This window comes from Manis pentadactyla, chromosome 8 (genome assembly GCF_030020395.1).
Source record: "Manis pentadactyla isolate mManPen7 chromosome 8, mManPen7.hap1, whole genome shotgun sequence".
Taxonomy (NCBI): Eukaryota; Metazoa; Chordata; class Mammalia; order Pholidota; family Manidae; genus Manis; species Manis pentadactyla.
Genome location: NC_080026.1, coordinates 47,888,161 through 47,907,985, shown reverse-complemented (window position 1 = coordinate 47,907,985; position 19,825 = coordinate 47,888,161). Strand labels below are relative to the sequence as shown.

Sequence of the window (19,825 nt, the reverse complement as noted above, 5' to 3'; positions counted from 1 at the left end):
TCAGATTTTCCCACCCACCTTAGAATTTGCATTTCTAAATTAGGATATGCATTTCTGGTCTACAAAAGCAAAACTTTCTAGATTTAGTTTTGATAGATAATATATAACCTTGACTTAAAACACCCAAGATTTCATAGGAATAAAAGTCTACTCCTCCCTCTTCCCCTCCTTAAAATGAAGGGCAATAACATTTAAAGGTGAACTCAAATTACCAGCTCTGTTAATACGGCAGGAAATTTGCTTTAAAAGGGAAAATCTGAACCAAGCAAACAGAAAACGATTTCTCTGACATAATATAAATGACTCAAATTTGAGAGTAACATAATTCTTAGGGTGCATTTTCTCAAAAGTTCTTAACACAGATTAAAGGGAGGCCTTATTTAATTCCAAGTGTAAAAGTAACATCAATTTTCTTACCAGCCAACATTTTCATCATCCCTTAAATCTGAACAATTCAACTTTACCACCTACATATTTCTCACACACACCTTCCTCTCTCCATCCCCACCATGGCCTTTTTCCCTCCCACCCATGCTGCCCCCCTCAGGAACCCACCAGAACACTTCTCAGATGTTCTTGACTGGCTTACCCACCTTTCCAACAGCTCTGCACCCTCCGCCCCTCCTGAATCAATACGTTATCAGCAGGGAGCACAACTGGTGGTCCCAGGGAAACACGACAGACAGGCTCTCTGCCCTCAGAACTCTGCTTTACTGGATCTGTCCTGTCTGCAGTTTCTCCTTCTGCCTCTTTACCCCTCACATCTGATACTGTACTCTGTCAGAAGAGCTCAGCTCGCCCAGTGGCACTTGCTAGCCAATTTGCATTCCTCGTGTCCTTTCTCTTCACAAGGCCTTTTCTACCCTTCCTTACCAGGCTAACCTGACCGCCCCTGGAAGACAGCCTGGCTGTCTCCTCCTCCAAAACACATCCCAAAGCCCTGACTGTGCACCGACGGCCTTAGGTTCCCAAGCACCTGGGTTTCCCAGCAGAAACCCATTGGGGCACTTACTATGTTGAGATTAGTCCACTTGTCTCTCTCCCAACTGGGCTACAGAGATCCTTGGGGACATGGACTTCTTTTTTTTTTTTACTTCATGGATCCAGAACCTTGTACAGTTTGGCCTCAAAATCTGTTTAATTGCATACAATTTGTTAAAGTGAATTAGAGAAAACAGTCTTCTATGAAAGTATGACTGCATATACTCAACAGAATATGCATATGTAAGTCATTCATCTGTATTTATTAAATGGCTTTTTAACTTTAAGAAATACCAAAACTTGTGAACACTCGACCAGACGGGCTAGAATGAAAAGGCTGGATAACCAGGTCCAGATGCAGAACAAATGAAGTTCATAGGTCACCAGTGGGAGTGCTGAGCTGGCAGTGCTCACCAGCACTGAACAAAATACACCCTGGGACACGCCAAATCCAATGCTGGGTGTGTGCCCACAGAAATATGTATGAAAGTTCTCAGCATTATTCCTAAGAGCCAGCCCCAAACTGCAAGTCAGTCAAATGTCCACTGCTACTGGAATGGATGAACTCTGGCACATTCACACAAATGCTGGAGTGCCAATGAAGAGCAACATGTACCAACAGACACACAACTTCATCAAGAAAAACACAAGCTAATGGAGCTGTGGTGACAGAAATGCTCTCTAACCTGAACTGGGTGATGGTGACCCAGAACATGATACCCAACTCCGCCCAGCTGCGCCTGTGATCTGTGCACCTCATGCATGTACAAGTCACGTGGCAACGAAGTTAGGAAACCTTAAGAACTCAGGTCTTGAGAAGATGCCAACATGCTGGAGGTACAGCCACCAGACAAAAAGCAAATTCACCTGATAAAATGTCTTTGTCCCTTAATGTTCTTTAAAAATAAATGTACTTTTTAAAATGCACAAATGACATTGCTTTTATTATAATGGTTCCAACTTTGGCTTAAGGTTCATTAACACTGTTTCCAGATAATGTTTCACTGTTACATAAATTAGGCAACTTGAGAGTAAGTTAGAATATACCATTTAATTTAGCATCAGGTTCTAACCACTCATTTTGCTAAACTTTATTAAAACAGCTGTGTCCTACAGATTACAGTGGCTATATGTTACTAGTAATGTTCTAAAAGAAATTTATTTTAACCTAAAATCTGCCACCACCTTGTAGAGAAATGGAGAATAAAATTCTTTAAAATACATAAAATTATTTCCTGTTTTAAAAGACTTAAAAAAAAAAAAAACGTGAGAACCCTAAAACAACTGATATATTCTGAATTCCAGACTGTGTTTTTGGTCATTATGTCTGACGCCATGAATATGAATGTAAGTTCTGTGAATGAGTTTTAACATTAATAAATATTCAGTTTAACCAAATACTTGACAGGCTTCCTCACTGAATATTCTGAGGGAAGTCTACAAATAAAAACTATCAACAGATTAAAACAACTTTAAGAGCAAGAAAGAAGAAAAGTGTCTAAGAATTACTCATGTATACATGCACAACAAACTCTGGACTAGAGTATAGGTAAGGCAAGAGGGAATATAGCACCTTTAGACATGACTTAATTACAATTTCATATGTATATATAAAATAGAGTATTTTGTATTAATTACATGAACTAGATCATAACCTGCAGATCTTACTATTAAACAGAACTCCCTGAGGTGCTGACATTGTATCAGTGAGGCAATATAGCAGTTGGAGCGACCCACTCATTTTTCAAAGACTTCAGCTTTTTACTTTGATGTTGTCACCATCAAGGCACCAGTCCAAGTGCTCATTAATCTGAGATGCCAAAACTTCACTCTGACAAACAGGGCAATTCACTCTTTGGCTCTGACTGGGCAAAGTACTGGAATTCTGAGTTGCAGCTGTTGAAAGCAAACTACTTTTTGGTTCACTACCCCCACTTTGTATTTGCTCCTTCTTGATAAAGAAATTGTCAAAAACAGCCTTGTCTTCTAGCCTGGGTCTTTTACTTGGGTATCTGTCTTCAGGCCCACTCACCTCCTGGGATTCAGTTACAGACGTTGACTCCATTGCTTTTAAAGAATTCCGCAGGGATGTCTTAGAAGATGCAACCCTCCTCTGAGAACTGGAGGACACTGAGTTTTTAATGATTTCACCAACTGTTACACTTCTCTCTGGAGACCCATTCACACTTCTGAAAGCCTGGTTGGCAACTGATACGCTGGGGAAGTAGTTGCTTAAAACATTTCGGTGACTAGTATTAAGAACAGGGGAGACTAGAGAAGTTCTTTTACTTGAACCATTCTGTTTCAATTTCACCTCAACTTTAGAATTAGGTCTTAGAGCATTTGCTGAATGGTCTTGACTTAGAAGATCCTGGGTTTTGCTGATAGCATGTGAAATGATAAATTTCCCAGATGAGGATGAATTGCTTGTTTCTCTTAGAACATATCCTTTCCCACTGAAAGGGATTAATAGCTGTGTGTCACCTCTGTTGGGTTTATCTGCAAAAGAAACAAGATTTTTCCTTGACTCAAAATTAATACAGTAACAAATATTAAGCTAATGGATAGTTTTCTCAAAATGGAGAAATACTATTTTACTTTAACTTAGATCCAGGTAATAAATTGCCTATTAATGGGAGGAAGACAGTCTTCAGCAGTCAGAGGTCTGGTATGGGAACTACAAAGGACAAAAAACATCCTCTCATGTTTAGATAAGGAGTTCTGTTATGCAAAGACTACCGGCAAAGTTAACGTTTACCTTGAGAACTGCTCAGTAGTCTTTAAGTTTAGCTCAAACAGGTAAAAATCTGCTACCACATTCTTTTCTCCTACTCACAAAAATGAGGATATAATCTCTCTGCATAAATTCTTCTATAGCTACTCAACTTATTATTTCAGATTCGGGAAATATACCCTATGTTTCTGGGCCCTGTCACATCCAATCAACAACTTCCTAAAGGAAGAAATATTAACTTTAGTAACCTAGCTACCTCTTCAAAAGGCAGTAACTCTGAAATTCATAGAAAAGGGATGAAGTACTAGCATACACATAGCATATCCTTTTCCCAGTCTCCCAGTGAAAATACATACATCAGTAAGAGAAGTAACCTGGACAGAATCCAGCTGATAGGAAGGGGTGTAGTTAGGACACATGTTCCGGGCATTGTTATTGAATCACTGTTTTTATTTTGACAATCTTTTTGCCTTCTGTTTCCTAATGACTCAGTGAATCTAGATATAGAAAGGGACTTTACTATTTCTACTTTTACTCACATCTATATACAGCAAAGTATACTTTTCTACTATCATTTCACAGACCATGGAATTTTTTTTCTGAAGTCCACACTTGAAAACTTCTGCACTAGGAAGAATCCTTAAGTTTCTCTCCATACCAGTCCTCCACAGGCTGGCCTGTCTACACTGTAGCCACTACAGTCACAGAAAAGTTGGAAGAATATATACAAAGAGTTACCCTTATTCTCTGCTGCCAAGACTGGCTGCTTTCCTAGTTCTGTCTTTCCTTTGCCTTTTCTTGAGTAGTTCTCTGGTTCCTTGATTTTTATGTAAGTGCCCCCACAGGTCTTCTGGTGCTCAGCCCACCAACAGTCATGTGCAGAGGGTGCCCTGTTGGTAGCACGTTTGACGTAGCCATAGTAGGGTTTCCTGTCCTGACACGGGCCATTGCAGCGCCACCAGTGTCGCCGGTACTCATCCACCTCATCGTGGAAAGTATGGTACACCTGAGTTGAGAGAGAGCATTTGGCACTGTGTAGCTAAGTTAACAATTTTAAGAACATACAGAAGCAGGTTTGTTTTTCTTTTAACTTTCCAGTTTCCCAGAGCTTTGTTTTTCTTTTTTGGGAAAGACAGAAACTGTTTTTTAGCCTCTGTTCAAAAGTTCATTTTAATGGGAAACAACAGCAGTTAATTTAATACTTCATATAAACTGTGTAAAGATAGAAAAATGTGAGAAGAAAAAAAAATTAAGAGACACAAAACCCCTCTATAAATCCTGAAAGTATTAGAAACAAAATTTTTAAATGACTGAAAATTAGGATAAAGACAAGAGTTTATATACTGCCATAATAAACAGGGATTGATCCCACTGAACTGAAAATTTCCCTTGTAGGTAATAATACCAAAGGGTTCTGAAGGACTGCTGACCCCAACTACACAAGCAGCTTGCTGAGGCAGTCTCATGCCCACATCTTTGTAATAAGCCTTATGGGGTACCATTTGATCTGCTTATAGGTGAAAAGCTCTCCAGGATTCAAATGTTTTCATTTCTGTCTCCCCAGTGGTTAACACAGGCGTGGTCCAGTGAAGGTGCTCAGGAAGCACCTTCTGACTGAGTGAGCAAAAAGCTTCGCTCATTGAGTCAAATAAAATTTCTATAAATATGCTTTTCAATTCTTAAATAGGATCCTTCTGTTTCACTCTGTAGGTGAAATCTCACCTAGAACTTAAGCAGAAGACAGAACAAGAATTCTGACTGAAAGAAGGTGAGGCCTCCCACTTTGGTGGCACCGAGGATGGCAGGGTGCCACTTAACAACTGAGACTCCTCAGTGACTATGAGTGCCTTTCTCTTCTGTCTTCTCAGTGGAATGTTACTATCACAGAAGATAAGGAGCAGCATCTGTACATGACATTTTTTTAAACCAGACACAGAACTGTTCTAATAAATTCCCCTTGTGGGAAAGGATGCTAAGCTTTCTGTAACTGCACAGATAAATAGGTTTATACTCTCTCTCCAGCACAAACAAAAAAATCCTATTACCTGGCAAGCATGTGAACAATGCACCTCATATTAGCTGTACATAGAGCCTGCCTTCTCTCTCACACTGAGGACTCTTCGCTTAGTTAAGTCACTAGCAAAAAAGGGAAATGGCTCTGAAATGCTTTCAACTCCTACAGCCTGGGGGATGTGACTTTGTAACAATAGTCACTAAAATAAAACTGTATTGTAGTGTGAAACTGGATGCCCTGTGGAGTTCATTACAACAGGATGTAACCGGTAAAAGCAAGGGTGTTCACTCACTAAAACCTCTCCTAATAGAAATACACAGACATCCAAGATAAAAGAACAGACCCTCTTCCAACTAACAAGAAGTATGCTTAAAGTGCAAAGTCTAATGATGCAACTAAAAGCCTTTAATTTTTTTGCTAATCTGGACTTTATGTGACTTGTTTTAATGCAAGCCATTTTCCTGATGTTGAAGTAACTCTATCCAGGAATTAAATAAGCTCTCTAGAAAATCAGAACTGATGGCTAGGAAAAATACACAGAGGGTGAGTGCTCTTCATTTGCCATTGCACTGGCCTCTACTAGCTTTTCAAGGAAGCACCTAACAAACATACCAATGAATTTAATCTATGTAGCAATTAACATTCTATCTGGTTCGATTCAGTTCAATCCTCATTATGCCCATGTAAGGGCCTGACATTATACATCTTATACAAAAGTACATATAAAAATAAGTTAAGAGCTGCCTGTGTTCACAGGTATGAAAACAGAATAAAATACTGTAAAAAGTTAACTGTCTGCTGAGGAGAGTCAACGGAGTAAGAACTTATACACCAGTGGAAAATTTAAGAGCATTTTGACAGGAAACAGGAAGTAGCACATTTTGGGGACAGGATATATGAGGAAAGGCACAGAGTTTAAGTTCAGTTAGATACAAGACAAGCAGGGGATTCGTGGGAGTTTACGAAAAAAGGAACAGTAAGGTCATCTGATAAAATGGATCGATAATAATAAAAACTAATATTTAGTTAGTACTCAAACTGCTAAAATGTTTTGCATGTATTTTCTCCTTTAGTCCTCACAAGGCTGATAGAATGTTATTGTCATTATCCTTGTTTTACTTGTGAATAAACAGGGGCATAGGAGAGGTAAACAGGTCCCAGTTAATAATCAGTGGAGGTAGCATCTGCAGCTAAGCAGTCTGATTCACACTGTTTTGACACCAGGCCCTGCCACCATGTACAAGATTATGCAGAAATATGAATCAAAGACTTCTGATGAAGGGAGTGACACATGCAATGGTAGAATATAAAATGGGCTGGAGGAGGAGACTATACAATAAGGAAACCAGTTAAGACATAATTGTCATAGCCCAGGAGTGCTATGGAAGGCTAGGCATAAAACGGTACCCTGGACGAGGTCAGAGGCCTTGGGGTTATGGCTGGCTCTGCTGCCATTTGAGTCTGTAATCCCAGACAAGCCAGTTTGCTTCTCTAGGCCTCTTGCTTGCTGTGGAAAATGCTCAAAGATACCATTTGTTTCTACCCAGTTCCCTATTTTTAATTAAATCCCAGGAATCACTGAGTAAATAACTACTAAACAGCATAAATGTGTGTAGCTTTATATACCGTTATATTGGCTCCAGTCAGGCGATTGATTCGATGCATATGTTTACAAAACTCTGGACCGTGCCCTTCCCGGTCTTTATCATTATTGGTAACAAATAAGTAGGCATGTATCATTTCATGCAAGAGTGTCTGAAACAGAAAACAAATTAATTTGTTATATCACTTTTGAAAATGAAAGTGCATTTTCTTACTCTACCTGGGATCTTAACCTCCTTCAGATCACAGACTCCCTTTCAGAAACTGATAAAAGTCATGAACCACCTTTCTAGAAAAATTTGAAAGCACACATTCACAAATGTATATAATATCCAAAGCTCTGTAGATCCCAGGTTACAAACTTCCTGCTCCAAGAAAGCCTTTTTAACTATTAATCAAATCCCGAAGAAATGATCAGTGAATTCAACCACATAAAAACTTTACCATACTGTATAGGGAAAAAACTCTGTGAGTAAAATGAAAAGACAAATTCAGAAAAATGTATGTTTAACTTATCTCACAGACTATTAATTCCTAAAATATAAAGAGCTGCTAAAGTCACAGGAAAATGACCAACAACCCAATTTTAAAATGGACAAAGGTCATGGATAATTCACACAAAAAGAAATTAAAGAACCTATAAACATATGGAAACATGTTCAACTTCATTTATAAAAACAAATATATTAACACTACACTAGTATACTACTTTTTGCTTATCAAGATTAGAAAAATTCCTAAAGTTTGGCACCATTTCTACAGCTAAGGGAAAACAAACATCCCCATATATTGCTGGTAGGAGTGCAAAGTGGTATAAGCCCTATGGAGGAGAATTTCTGAACATCTGATGAAATTACAAACGGATTTATCCTTTGACCTAGAAATATCTAGACTATGCTACTGTATGTAGCACAAAGTTGTATGTCCAAGGTATTTTTATTGTGGCATTGTTTATGATAACAAAAGGTCCAAACATGTTCTCATCAAGAGGGACATAGGTTTTCAGCAAGTTTGAATCACCGGTGGTACATCCATATAATGGACTTCTATGCAGCCGTAAAAAAGAATGAACATGATCTCTATTAAATGATTTGGAGAAAGCTACAGAGTACATTGTTTTAATGAAATAGGCAAAGTACAGAGGAGCAAACAAAGAGTACTTTGTGTAAAAAGTATGTTTTGTGGTGGGGAGGTGGAGTAAGAAAAGATATAAATATTTGCAAAACATAACAATGAAGATAAAAGAATGACTAACCACAATGTCCCATACTGGATGGGAGTTTGGGATAGAAGAGGACAGGCAGAACAAGATCCCTCTGTGTAGAGCTTTCTACACACAGAAGTTTTGGGATCTTGAATCATGTAAAATTCTAAAATAAACAATAAAACCTACAGCTCATCCCACACCAAGGATGCAAACATTTAGGTACAAAATTAAAAGTAGTTAAGGCTGCTATTTCACAATTTGTTCTAAAAAATATGAATACATTTTTTAAAAAGTGAAAATCATAAAGATCTTCAGAAACAAATTTTTTCATAATCCCCCATAATTGTTTAAAAAGAATTTCCCTCAGAAGAATTAGACTGGCATTAATCAAGTTTAGCCTTATAAAATTAAGCTGAACATAAAAATGGGAGAATCAAACATTCTAACTTGATTATGAAAACAGCCTTTGTAAATTTTTCAACTCTATCTCTGAAAATCAACTTTATATTTTCAAGTTAAGGACCACACTACTGAGACTCTGAAAATTCAAAGGCCATTCTACATTTCAAACATTTCTCAACATTCGAACATAACGATAAATAACTGGTCTTACAAAGGAGAAACAAATTTGGGTTCCTCATTTTGGATTCAATTTAAACACATCTTGAAAATGGTAGATGGCATCATAGTGAAGGTTTCTATTTTTATGTAACTGCCACTATCCACATTTATGCTAGATTCGAGGCTCTACACAATGCTGTCCCAAAACACTCCATCTCCTACCTGTTCTACATCTGGCCAAAAGCAACTACTTCTAGTCCAAAATAATGCTGTTAAGTTTAATAGCCTCCCTTTTGTTCACAATATTCCTTCTGCCGACTCTACTTTTCAGAGCTCTCCTCTATGTTTTAATTAGTGGTAGTAATCATTATAAGGCAGTAATGATGAGGCCATGTGATATAGGGAACAAGAGCTTTGAGCCAGGGTTACTAGAGCCTAAACCAAGGATCTGTTACTTATGATGCATGAGACGCTGGACAAGTTACAACTTGCTCCTCATCCCTAAAATGGGGCCATCCCTGTCTTGCAGGGCTGTGGTAAAGGCACCCACTAGGTCAACTAGATTAATAATGGCTAACACACTAAAGAGTGGTAGGAGTGGTAATGTCAGTAGTAGTAAAATCCATGTGCATGAAGCTTTTCTTGACCTCAACCAGATAAAGCCTTTTCCTTTTCTGAATCCTATTCATTATAATTTAGGTAACTACTTTTTTATTTTTTAAATAGAGTCCCCCTGTTCCTCCTTTGTCCTTATTCCTGATTTGATATTGTAACTTTCCACCACCAATAAACACTCACTTGATGGCATTACCACAGTTTTCATTCTCTTCTTGCCTCTTATCTTGAAAAAAAGTTTTTTTCACTTGTTTAATCATTTATGCAATAAATTTTCATTAAGTAACCTCTGTTCCAATTAAGGATCCTTATAAGTTTGATTTGGCTGTGTTGTTCAGTACTTTTTTGTTTTTATGTCTATTTTGTTTCCTGCTTATTCACTGAGTTACCAAGAAAGTTGTGTTAACACCTGCAATTATGAATGCAAATTATTTCTCTTTTTGCTTCTGCGATTTATGTTTCATGTAGTTTAAAGCTACATTATTACTTTTAGGGTTGTTATGTGGTTTTATTTAATAGATTATCATTATAATATGTCCCCCTTTTCTTCTAGTAAAACTTCTTCCCTTAAAATCTTCTGATACTAACATTGTCACAACAGCTTTCTGTCGTTAAGTGTTTGGATGATATACTTTGCCTGATCCTCTTACATTTAACATACGTGTTTATGTGAGGCATGTCTTGTTCAATCTAGTATGTCACTCTGTATCTTTAACTGGACTGTTTGATCCACTTATATTTAATATAATTACTGATACAGTACTTATGCCTACCTTCTCTTTATCTGGGCTTTGTTCCTTTATTCCTCCTATCTTTTGTACTAATACTTCTGTTGCACCATTTTACATTTAGTAGTTGTTTACTTTCTTTTAATTGTGGTAAAAAGAATTACATAAACTTTACCATCTTAACCATCTTTAAATGTAGTTTAGTAGTGCTTAGCATAGTCACAGTGTTATGAAACCCATCACCTGTTATCCTTAAAAACAGCATCCATTATATTTCTAAGTATGTTTTAACATATTTCCCATCCAACCTCTACCAACCCATATATTTCAATTTATATATCTGGGGCAAGACAAGTCACACCCGGTGCAGCCTGGGGAATTTCAGGCATCTACTAGATTCAATTAAACCCAATCTGAGAGTTACTACTGCTCCATTTTGCTAGTGGGGTGACCAGCAGCTCTAAACATGAAGTGTGCCCTTGAACTGGTTTGTTCTGCAGCTCAGCCTGATGCCCTTGCAGGGCAGCACCAGAGTAGCTGAACAGAAGAGAATCAGCATTTGAGTGTCTTAATAGGAAGAGTTGAATCCTAAGTTTTCTCTGCCTCTAATTATGTAACTTAAACCAATAACTTAGCCTCTCTGAACTTTATCATTTCCTCTTTTATAAAAATGAGGACAGCACACATTGAACATAGGTATGTTGTAAAGATCAAATTAGAGGCCGGAACCCAGGGGGGTTTTCACAAGTGACTTAGCGACATCAAGATCAAATTAGATAATACACTAGAAAGCCTTTAACTTTGGATCACCATAAAAATATATGAGAATCATTATTATTTGCCCACAATTCAAGTTTTTAATGAGGAAAAACTGATTTTTTTCCATACATATACAGGTTAATTCACAGCCGCCTAAATCAGTAATATGCATTTTAAAATTACTGAGCTAAGAATCAGGTTTATGCAGAATACCTCCACAAGATCCTTTCTTGGTCTCAACTTTAACAGAGGTTCACTGAGGCGGATGGAACACATTCCACCCCTTCCTTCATAGCTGCATATCCCAGCACACCTGGAAAACAACCCCCACAAAAGTGTTACTTACCAAATATACACAGAAAGGATATAGAGATGAAAACGCAAGCCCTTACACACTCTTAGGCAGCTCACACAAAGGGACTTCTAGGGCAGATGGCTTTATTGAAAGTATACCCTCTTTGTTAGGAGACATTTGCATTTCACCCTAGTTAGGAAAGGGTGAGAACAGCAGTGGCTTCCTTCACCCTACCCAGGCATCAACAGCTCAAAGATAATCCTCTTCTGCTGCTCCCAATGTCCTCTGTGGCGGTAACAACCGGCTCTCCATTAACACATCTCCAAAATTATAACAGAAGCCAATAAAAAGGAGATTTGTACTTTAAACACAATTTTGTATCACATTAATCCGTCTTTTTCAGGTCGTTTGGTATCAATTCAAAAATAAGCACGGTAGTATACAACCATATCTTAAGCTTACCCTGCTTCACGTACAACAGTAGAATACTTCAAATTGGGATTTCTCAAACTTAGCCTGTAGAAAAAGGATTCCTCTAGAGCCATCCCTGAAGATCCCTTGGGTCCACACGGCCACCCCTTCCCCATTCTAACACACAAGCTCGGAAGCAGGCCAGCACTGCTTTAGAGGCTGCACTGCGTCGTCAGAGTTCTTTCCTAGGGGCTTCTCCCTCCTGGGTACTAAAGACCTACCACAAGACAAATCAGAAATGTGTTACTGTTACGACGAGATTTAAAGAAACACCCTTTTCTCTCACTGCGTCCCTTATAAATCAAATGCAGAGGGGCGGACCACGCATCAAAGCTGGCGGGGAGAGACCGAGGCTAAGGCAAGTGCTGATCCAACCGCAGACGCCCTCGCCCAGCGCCCCGACGACCCAGGCCGGGGCCGGCCTCTGTTCCCCAGCAGGGATCGGCACTCACAGGGTCATCCGCATGCTCCACTTCACCTCCACGGCCTCCAGCTGTCCCCAGAAGAACCGGTCGTTGAACTGCACAAATAGGGCCTGCAAGTCCGGCGTGGGGTCCACCAACTCCCAGGACGCGTCCACCAGCGACACGGGTTTCTGGGCCCGGTCGCGTTCCGAGACCTGTAGGTTCCACTCCTCCTGAAGCCGCAGGGCCAGAACCAGGTCCTCGTCCATCGCTGCAGATCCCTGCGAGCCCGCGGATTCAGGCTCGCCCCGGCCAGGCAGGCCGCTGTCCCGAGACTCAGACGGCCGAGTCCAGCTCCTAGGAGATAACCGGCTCTCAGTCTGCTCTCGCGGCAGCGCACCGATCTCGCGAGAACTCAGGGGAAAATGGCTCTAGAACGAGCCCGGAACCTGCCCAAAGCGCCGATGCCAAGATTACGAGGCTTAAAAGAAGAACTCGGCATAGCTCCTAATTGGCCCAAAATGGGTTTCCATGCTTTGGGCCGGAGGAAGGCTTTAGCCAGCTGGTCACCGCCCTCACGCTTCGAAGATAAATCCAAACACCGGCGTCACACAGTGCATGCGCAGTACCTACGCCTCACTGCCTCTCCACCACTCGGTTCCGCAGTAGCTGTTTTAGCGCATACGCTGTGTACCGCTGGCATTCCTGCGCAGGCGCAATGACTGCGCCTGGCCCCTTGCGCCGGCGCAGTGTGTAACGCTCGGGCCGGGAGCAGGCGTACTCGACTCCCACCTTGCTTCCTCAATCTGGAGCTGGGCCGGGCTTGGGTGGGTCTAGGCAGTAGCGGCCGCACGGCGGTGATAGTGACAGTGGCTGCGTGAGACCCGGACGGAAATGGCGGTGGCGATGTCGGACAGTGGGGCTAGCCGCCTGCGGCGGCAGCTGGAGTCAGGAGGCTTTGAGGCGCGGCTATACGTGAAGCAGCTCTCGCAGCAGTCAGACGGGGACCGGGACCTGCAGGAGCACCGGCAGCGCATCCAGGCGCTGGCGGAGGAGACGGCGCAGAACCTGAAACGCAATGTCTACCAGAACTACCGGCAGTTCATAGAGACGGCCCGCGAGATCTCCTACTTGGAGAGCGAGATGTACCAGCTCAGCCATCTGCTGACAGAGCAGAAAAGCAGCCTGGAGAGCATCCCGCCTACTCTGTTGCCGGCCGCCGCTGTCGGAGCTGCTGCGGCCTCGGGGGGCGAGGACGGGGGAGGCGGCGCGGGCGGCCGAGACCACCTCCGGAGCCAGGCTGGCATCTTTCCCACCCCCGGGGGCACCTCCCGCGACAGCTCTGGTCCCGGCGAGGAGGGAAAGCAGCGCACACTCACCACCCTGCTTGAGAAGGTGGAAGGCTGTAGGCACCTGTTGGAGACGCCGGGGCAGTACCTGGTGTACAACGGGGACCTGGTGGAATACGAGGCAGACCACATGGCCCAGCTGCAGCGCGTGCACGGCTTTCTCATGAACGACTGTTTGCTGGTGGCCACCTGGCTGCCGCAGCGGCGGGGTATGTATCGCTACAACGCCCTCTATCCCTTGGATGGTTTGGCCGTTGTCAACGTCAAGGACAACCCTCCCATGAAGGACATGTTCAAGCTGCTAATGTTTCCTGAGAGCCGTATTTTTCAGGCAGAAAATGCTAAAATCAAACGAGAATGGCTGGAAGTGCTGGAGGAAACCAAGAGGGCCCTCAGTGAAAAAAGACGAAGGGAGCAGGAGGAGGCAGCAGCCCCTCGTGGGCCTCCCCAAGTGACTTCCAAGGCCAGTAACCCATTTGAGGATGAAAATAACGACAATCCAGCTATTCCTGAGATAGAAGAAGAGAAGGTGGACCTCTCAGTGGAATGGATCCAGGAGTTGCCTGAAGACCTGGACGTCTGTATTGCCCAGAGGGACTTTGAAGGGGCTGTTGACTTGCTGGATAAATTGAACCATTACCTGGAAGATAAGCCCAGTCCACCTCCTGTAAAAGAACTAAGGGCCAGAGTGGATGAGCGTGTCCGACAGCTCACCGAGGTGCTAGTGTTTGAACTTTCCCCAGATCGTTCCCTGAGAGGTGGTCCCAAGGCTACTCGCAGGGCAGTTTCTCAACTAATCCGGCTTGGCCAGTGCACCAAGGCTTGTGAGCTGTTTTTGAGAAACAGGGCAGGAGCCGTGCACACTGCAATACGGCAGCTTCGCATTGAAGGTGCCACTTTACTGTACATTCATAAGCTGTGTCATGTCTTCTTTACCAGCCTCCTGGAGACTGCAAGGGAATTTGAGACAGACTTTGCAGGCACTGACAGTGGCTGCTACTCTGCTTTTGTGGTCTGGGCAAGATCGGCCATGGGCATGTTTGTGGATGCATTTAGCAAGCAGGTATTTGATAGTAAGGAGAGCCTCTCTACTGCCGCAGAGTGTGTAAAAGTGGCCAAGGAACACTGTCAGCAGCTGGGTGACATCGGACTAGATCTCACCTTCATCATCCATGCCCTTCTGGTGAAAGACATACAGGGGGCCTTGCACAGTTACAAAGAGATCATCATTGAAGCCACTAAACATCGCAACTCTGAGGAAATGTGGAGAAGGATGAACTTGATGACTCCGGAGGCCCTGGGCAAGCTCAAAGAGGAAATGAAGAGTTGCGGAGTAAGTAACTTTGAGCAGTACACAGGTGATGACTGCTGGGTGAACCTAAGTTACACAGTGGTTGCTTTTACCAAACAGACTATGGGCTTCCTAGAAGAGGCCCTGAAGCTGTATTTCCCAGAGCTGCACATGGTACTCTTGGAGAGCTTGGTGGAAGTCATTCTGGTTGCTGTTCAGCACGTGGATTACAGCCTTCGGTGTGAGCAGGATCCAGAGAAGAAGGCTTTTATCAGACAGAATGCATCCTTTCTATATGAAACAGTCCTCCCTGTGGTTGAGAAAAGGTTTGAAGAAGGTGTGGGGAAACCTGCCAAGCAACTCCAGGACCTGAGGAATGCATCTAGACTTCTGCGTGTGAATCCTGAAAGTACCACCTCCGTGGTCTGATGTTTGGAGCCATTTATATGTATACATATGAACTGTTTATGTATTATTTATATGTATATTAAGTTGCATTAGCCTATCTGTTGTAGTCTCAAACACAGCTTAAGAATAAAAGATGCCCTCTCAGAAATGGAAAATCAAAAGCAGAAAGAAAAGATGTTAAATTAATCCCAAATAACAAAAACATTGGAATTATTAAAATATGTAATATGCTTTCCTTTTAAATTATGCTTTCTAATGAATATATTGTCACACTGTGGCATTTCAGGTTATCCTTTGAGTCGAAACACACTTTCTGATGTTATATATTATGCAGCACAGAGAAATAACATCTGTAAATTCTTTGAGTATCTTGTAAAAAGTTTTACCAGCTCCCTAAAATGTTAGTTTTCTTAAAGAGTACAGTGCCATGTATACGGTGTCCGTGTTATATAGTTCTTCACCTTAAAACGTGATTTGAGCAACTTGGAGGAAAGAAAGGAAGAATTGAGAAAATAGGCTTTAATGTAAATTTTGGTCAAAAGAATTCCTTCTTGAAAGTAGCTAGTTTGTGGACTCAAATACTCTAGTCCCTGTAGAGTACAGGAGGGAGCTTTCATAAAAACAGAAAACATTTCCTGCAGAATTTGGCTAATTAGCAGCTTTATAATAGTTTATTTGGGAGCATTTACTTGAAAATCTTAAGGACTGTGATTTTTTTTCAACCTATTCCTGAACTGTGAATTTCCAACTCTAGTCTTTGTCAGATTTAAAAAAATAAAAATTATTTTTAAAAAACAGGACACATTGAGGAACCTGGCAGCAGCCACTACTTTTTTTAGCTGTCCTCCCCATTTTCAGTGTGAGTTGCATAGCAGCTCAGACTTCATGCCAGTGGGAGAGAAAAGTGTTCAGATTTCAGGGTCTGAGTGGATGGGAAATTAGAAAAAATACATATGCAAACCCCAGAGTGTTCACAGGGTGACTGCTTTGAGCAGAGATTTGCTTTTGTTTTTTCTCATGAAATGGAGAGCAGAAAGTTGAGACAGTGTGCCCAAAACAGAGAGGGAAAGACACTTTGGGGATTTCTACTAAGATGCTGTCGCATTTTCCTGTTTTATTTTTATTTTCGTTGCTTTGTTTTTGAATGTGAATAGACTGCTTACTTCAGAGGGTTTAGTAAAACAAAAATAACTAAAGAGATTTGAACTTCCCACTGTTTCTAAACTATTGCTTCTATTGTATATGGATTCTATAACATAACTCATACTTGGAGATAATGCTAAGATCCATTTCTCCCAGCTTCTAGTTATGATTCTTGTCCATAAGTGCCATTTCCCATGCCTATGACCTTGCAAAGGTCATTTCTTTTTTTTAAACATTTTTATTGAAGAATAGTTCATATAGTTGATAATACAATATCATATTGGTTTCAGGTATACAACACAGTGATTCGTTACATGATTAAATCCTCACCCCAACTAGTGCAGCCACTATCTGTCAACACAGAAAGATGTTACAGAACCATTGACTATATATTCTCCTTGCTGCACTTCATCCTCGTGACCAACTTATATTATGATTGAGATTTTCTGCCTCTTTATCCCCCTTACTCACTCCACCCACCCATCTCAACCCCTTCCCCCTGGTAACTATCAGTCATTTCTCACTGTGTTCATTTTGCTTTGTTTTTAAGATTCCACATACAAGTGAAATCATACAGTATTTTGTCTTTTTCCACCTTCATTTCTTTCATGAGTGAAAATAGTCTTATTAAAACTGGAAATTATGTAAAACTTAAGATAGCTCCATTAGTGGCTTAGGCTTCTGAAGCTTCTTGATCTAATTACTCATAGGCCAGAGGAGCCCTTTTGTTTTTAGCTATGCATATTTTCAAAGGTTGAAAATTATCAAAGTTAAAGATTTTCTTTGACTAATTTTTTCATATAACTTCAGGATTTTCTAGATAATAACCATAAGTGGGTATCTCAGCTTAACAAAAACCATTATAATTGTCTTTTTAAGATCACTGGAAACTTGAATTTCATAAAAATGTTGTGATTATTTTGTGCCACTTGCAGTTTCTAAAATTATACTGTATGAAACCTGTATTGTGTAAATGTTTGATGTGGGGTCCATGAAATGATACTTCTGAAATCAAAACTTTGTTTAAAGCATGAAGTTGTAAACATTTGAATGTGTATACTCAGATATTTAAAATGTTGTTTCTTCATAGAACTGTCTGCTTTTTAAAACTCGAAGTACAGAATTTTCTTCTGTTAAAATTTGTATTCCTCAGTCAAAGTTGTAGCTAAAGGACGTGTGCTTGTGGTGAATCCTGTAGCTTGGGAAGTTGATTAAGGGCCGCCAGCATTACAGTGTACCTTAGTGCCAAGACAGAGCAGTTATGGTACATTCCTCCAAATGGGGTGAGAGCTCATCTCTCTAGTTCTTGTTACTTTAGACTCCCAAATAAGTGCTAAAGCTTGAATTCAGTTAGAGTGTCCAAAAACATAGTACATGCTGTAATATACTCCTTAAGAGTTGATTGCCTTTTCTTGTTTGATTCAATATAACACTGTCACTTAAGCTTGGAATCACAGACTTGATTGAATTATTTACTGTTGAAAATAAGACACCCTGTGGAATTAAGTCTCTTTGATTATAGCCTCATTTCACATGAGTGCTGAAAATTCACTTATTTTTGTTAAAAATACTACCTATGTTTATCAGCACTTGTGTTTTGCAACTTGCTTCCCTGGGATTCGGAATTGGGACTTGACATGTAGTATAAAAATTGGTGTATGTGCATTTTGCTTATTGATATGCTGTGATATGAGGGAATATGAAATGTTTTATCAAAATAAAGCCTAATTTTTTCTTACACTGGATAAAATTGATATTACAATGTTATATCTATTTATCTTCTTTAATCAGGATTTAATATTATGTTCTTGTTACTGAAATATCGTTTTAAGAGACGGTTTGTTTTGTTTTGTTTTTCTATAAGGGGATGATAAGTAGGAAGCTGTTCACTAGGTCTTACTATTAGAATTGTAAATCAGATTTCAGTTTTTTAGGATTCCTTTGAATAAGAAATTTCATATATATAAAATGTGACCTTAAAAAGGATTTTATGCCATCTGTCTATCCCTAAATGAAGAAAACATAACGTAGGCCATATGATCTAGGAACTAGGATCATAATGACAAGGACTGTTTTTGTAAAATAGTATGTAGATACTGAGGAAATTATCATATATAATTATGTAAAACTATGGAATGCTCTGCCTCACATTGACTGTAGTGTGGGGTTGGAGGACAAAATACATGCTTTCTATTACGATGCTTAAAAATTGGGGGAAAAAAACTGAAATGCAAAAGAACATGTTGCAAAATCAATTAATTTGGATAAAACGGTTGAATGCCAGTGGTATGTTGCAGTTTAAGTTCTGTGGGAATATTGAGAAGGAAGAGAGCAGTGTTACTCTGAGGAGTTAGAGAAGTCCTTGTGGAATTGTTGGCTTTTGAGGTGGTCCATGAAGAATGGACAATATTTGGATGTGCAGAGAGAGGAAGAGCAGATGAGAGCACAGAGGGAAGGGCCCCAAACAGACATCACAGAAAGGGACCGCAGAGTGGGGCCAGCGGCTCTGTTAAGTGCTGTGGCTCACAGAGCCACTGCAGATGTTTGGAATGTTAGAGGAAAGAAAAGTTACAGAAGAATCCAGGCTTCATCTCTGCAGAAGAGTACCAAGTGAAAAGCCAGTCATCCCACCAAGCCCCCACTCACCAGAGGGAACCACTGGTAAGAGTTTCTCATACATCTTTTTCCCAGAAATTTTATCATACTAGATAAAACGGGGAGCATTTTGTTTTTATCCAAACAAACTTACCAACTCAGTATTTTTAAGACTCTTCCAGTACGAGTACCTATTGCTGTACCTCACTGGGTTGATTCTTATATTTTCTGTGATTGAATAGTGTTCACAATGAATGGATCTGTCATGATTTTGTATTTTCTAATTACTTTGTTGGCTTCAGGTTTTTGTAATTACAAAAAATCATGAAAAAAATTTCCCTGTACATTCACCTTTGCTCATGTGTGAATTTATCTTTAGGACACATGTTTAGAAACTGCTTTGCCAAACAGTGTACTTTAAATTTAGGTAAACATAGTCATCATTGCATGTCAGGCAGGCTGCACTGCACCATGTTATTCTCCCCAACAGGTTAGAAGATTACCTGTTTCCCCAAATGCTTATCATTTATTCATTCACTTTTTAACAATTAGATTATTCTTTCTAGTAATAAGATTTATTCATTTTTACCAATCCTATCTGAAAAAAAATAGTATCTAGCTTTGTTTGTGATTTTTAATAGTGACGTTGACCAAATTTGTATTTCTTA

General features: G+C 40.4%; 2 protein-coding genes across 3 annotated transcripts; one reads left to right on the top strand and one right to left on the bottom strand.

Moving 5' to 3' along the window:
- Positions 1 to 1,904: 1,904 nt before the first annotated feature.
- SPRTN (SprT-like N-terminal domain) lies at positions 1,905 to 13,307 on the bottom strand. 2 transcript variants are annotated; one of them, XM_036909413.2, is made up of 6 exons: positions 13,164 to 13,307; positions 12,420 to 12,728; positions 11,415 to 11,514; positions 7,356 to 7,484; positions 4,454 to 4,721; positions 1,905 to 3,480 (listed from the first exon to the last, which is right to left on the bottom strand). In XM_036909413.2, exons 2-6 carry the CDS (start codon positions 12,638 to 12,640, stop codon positions 2,735 to 2,737), a joined length of 1,464 nt encoding a protein of 487 aa, XP_036765308.2. In that variant the 5' UTR covers positions 12,641 to 12,728; positions 13,164 to 13,307; the 3' UTR covers positions 1,905 to 2,734. The 2 variants fall into 2 exon arrangements, with proteins under 2 accessions (XP_036765308.2, XP_036765310.2); XM_036909415.2 differs by lacking the exon at positions 13,164 to 13,307 and adding an exon at positions 12,090 to 12,184 and having other exon boundaries at positions 12,420 to 12,554.
- EXOC8 (exocyst complex component 8) lies at positions 13,152 to 18,312 on the top strand. Its single transcript, XM_036909412.2, has one exon. It carries the CDS (start codon positions 13,266 to 13,268, stop codon positions 15,438 to 15,440), a length of 2,175 nt encoding a protein of 724 aa, XP_036765307.2. The 5' UTR covers positions 13,152 to 13,265; the 3' UTR covers positions 15,441 to 18,312.
- The last annotated feature ends 1,513 nt before the right edge of the window (positions 18,313 to 19,825 follow it).

Excerpts from the sequence above, each read along its gene's own strand:
- SPRTN (XM_036909413.2), bottom strand. The coding sequence starts at position 12,640 with ATGGACGAGGACCTGGTTCTGGCCCTGCGGCTTCAGGAGGAGTGGAAC. Across the intron at positions 11,515-12,419 it reads TGGAGCATGCGGATGACCCT|GTGTGCTGGGATATGCAGCT; the intron begins GTGAGTGCCGAT and ends GTTGTTTTCCAG. Across the intron at positions 3,481-4,453 it reads CTTGGCAGCAGAGAATAAGG|ATAAACCCAACAGAGGTGAC; the intron begins GTAACTCTTTGT and ends TTTCTTTTGCAG.
- EXOC8 (XM_036909412.2), top strand. The coding sequence starts at position 13,266 with ATGGCGGTGGCGATGTCGGACAGTGGGGCTAGCCGCCTGCGGCGGCAG.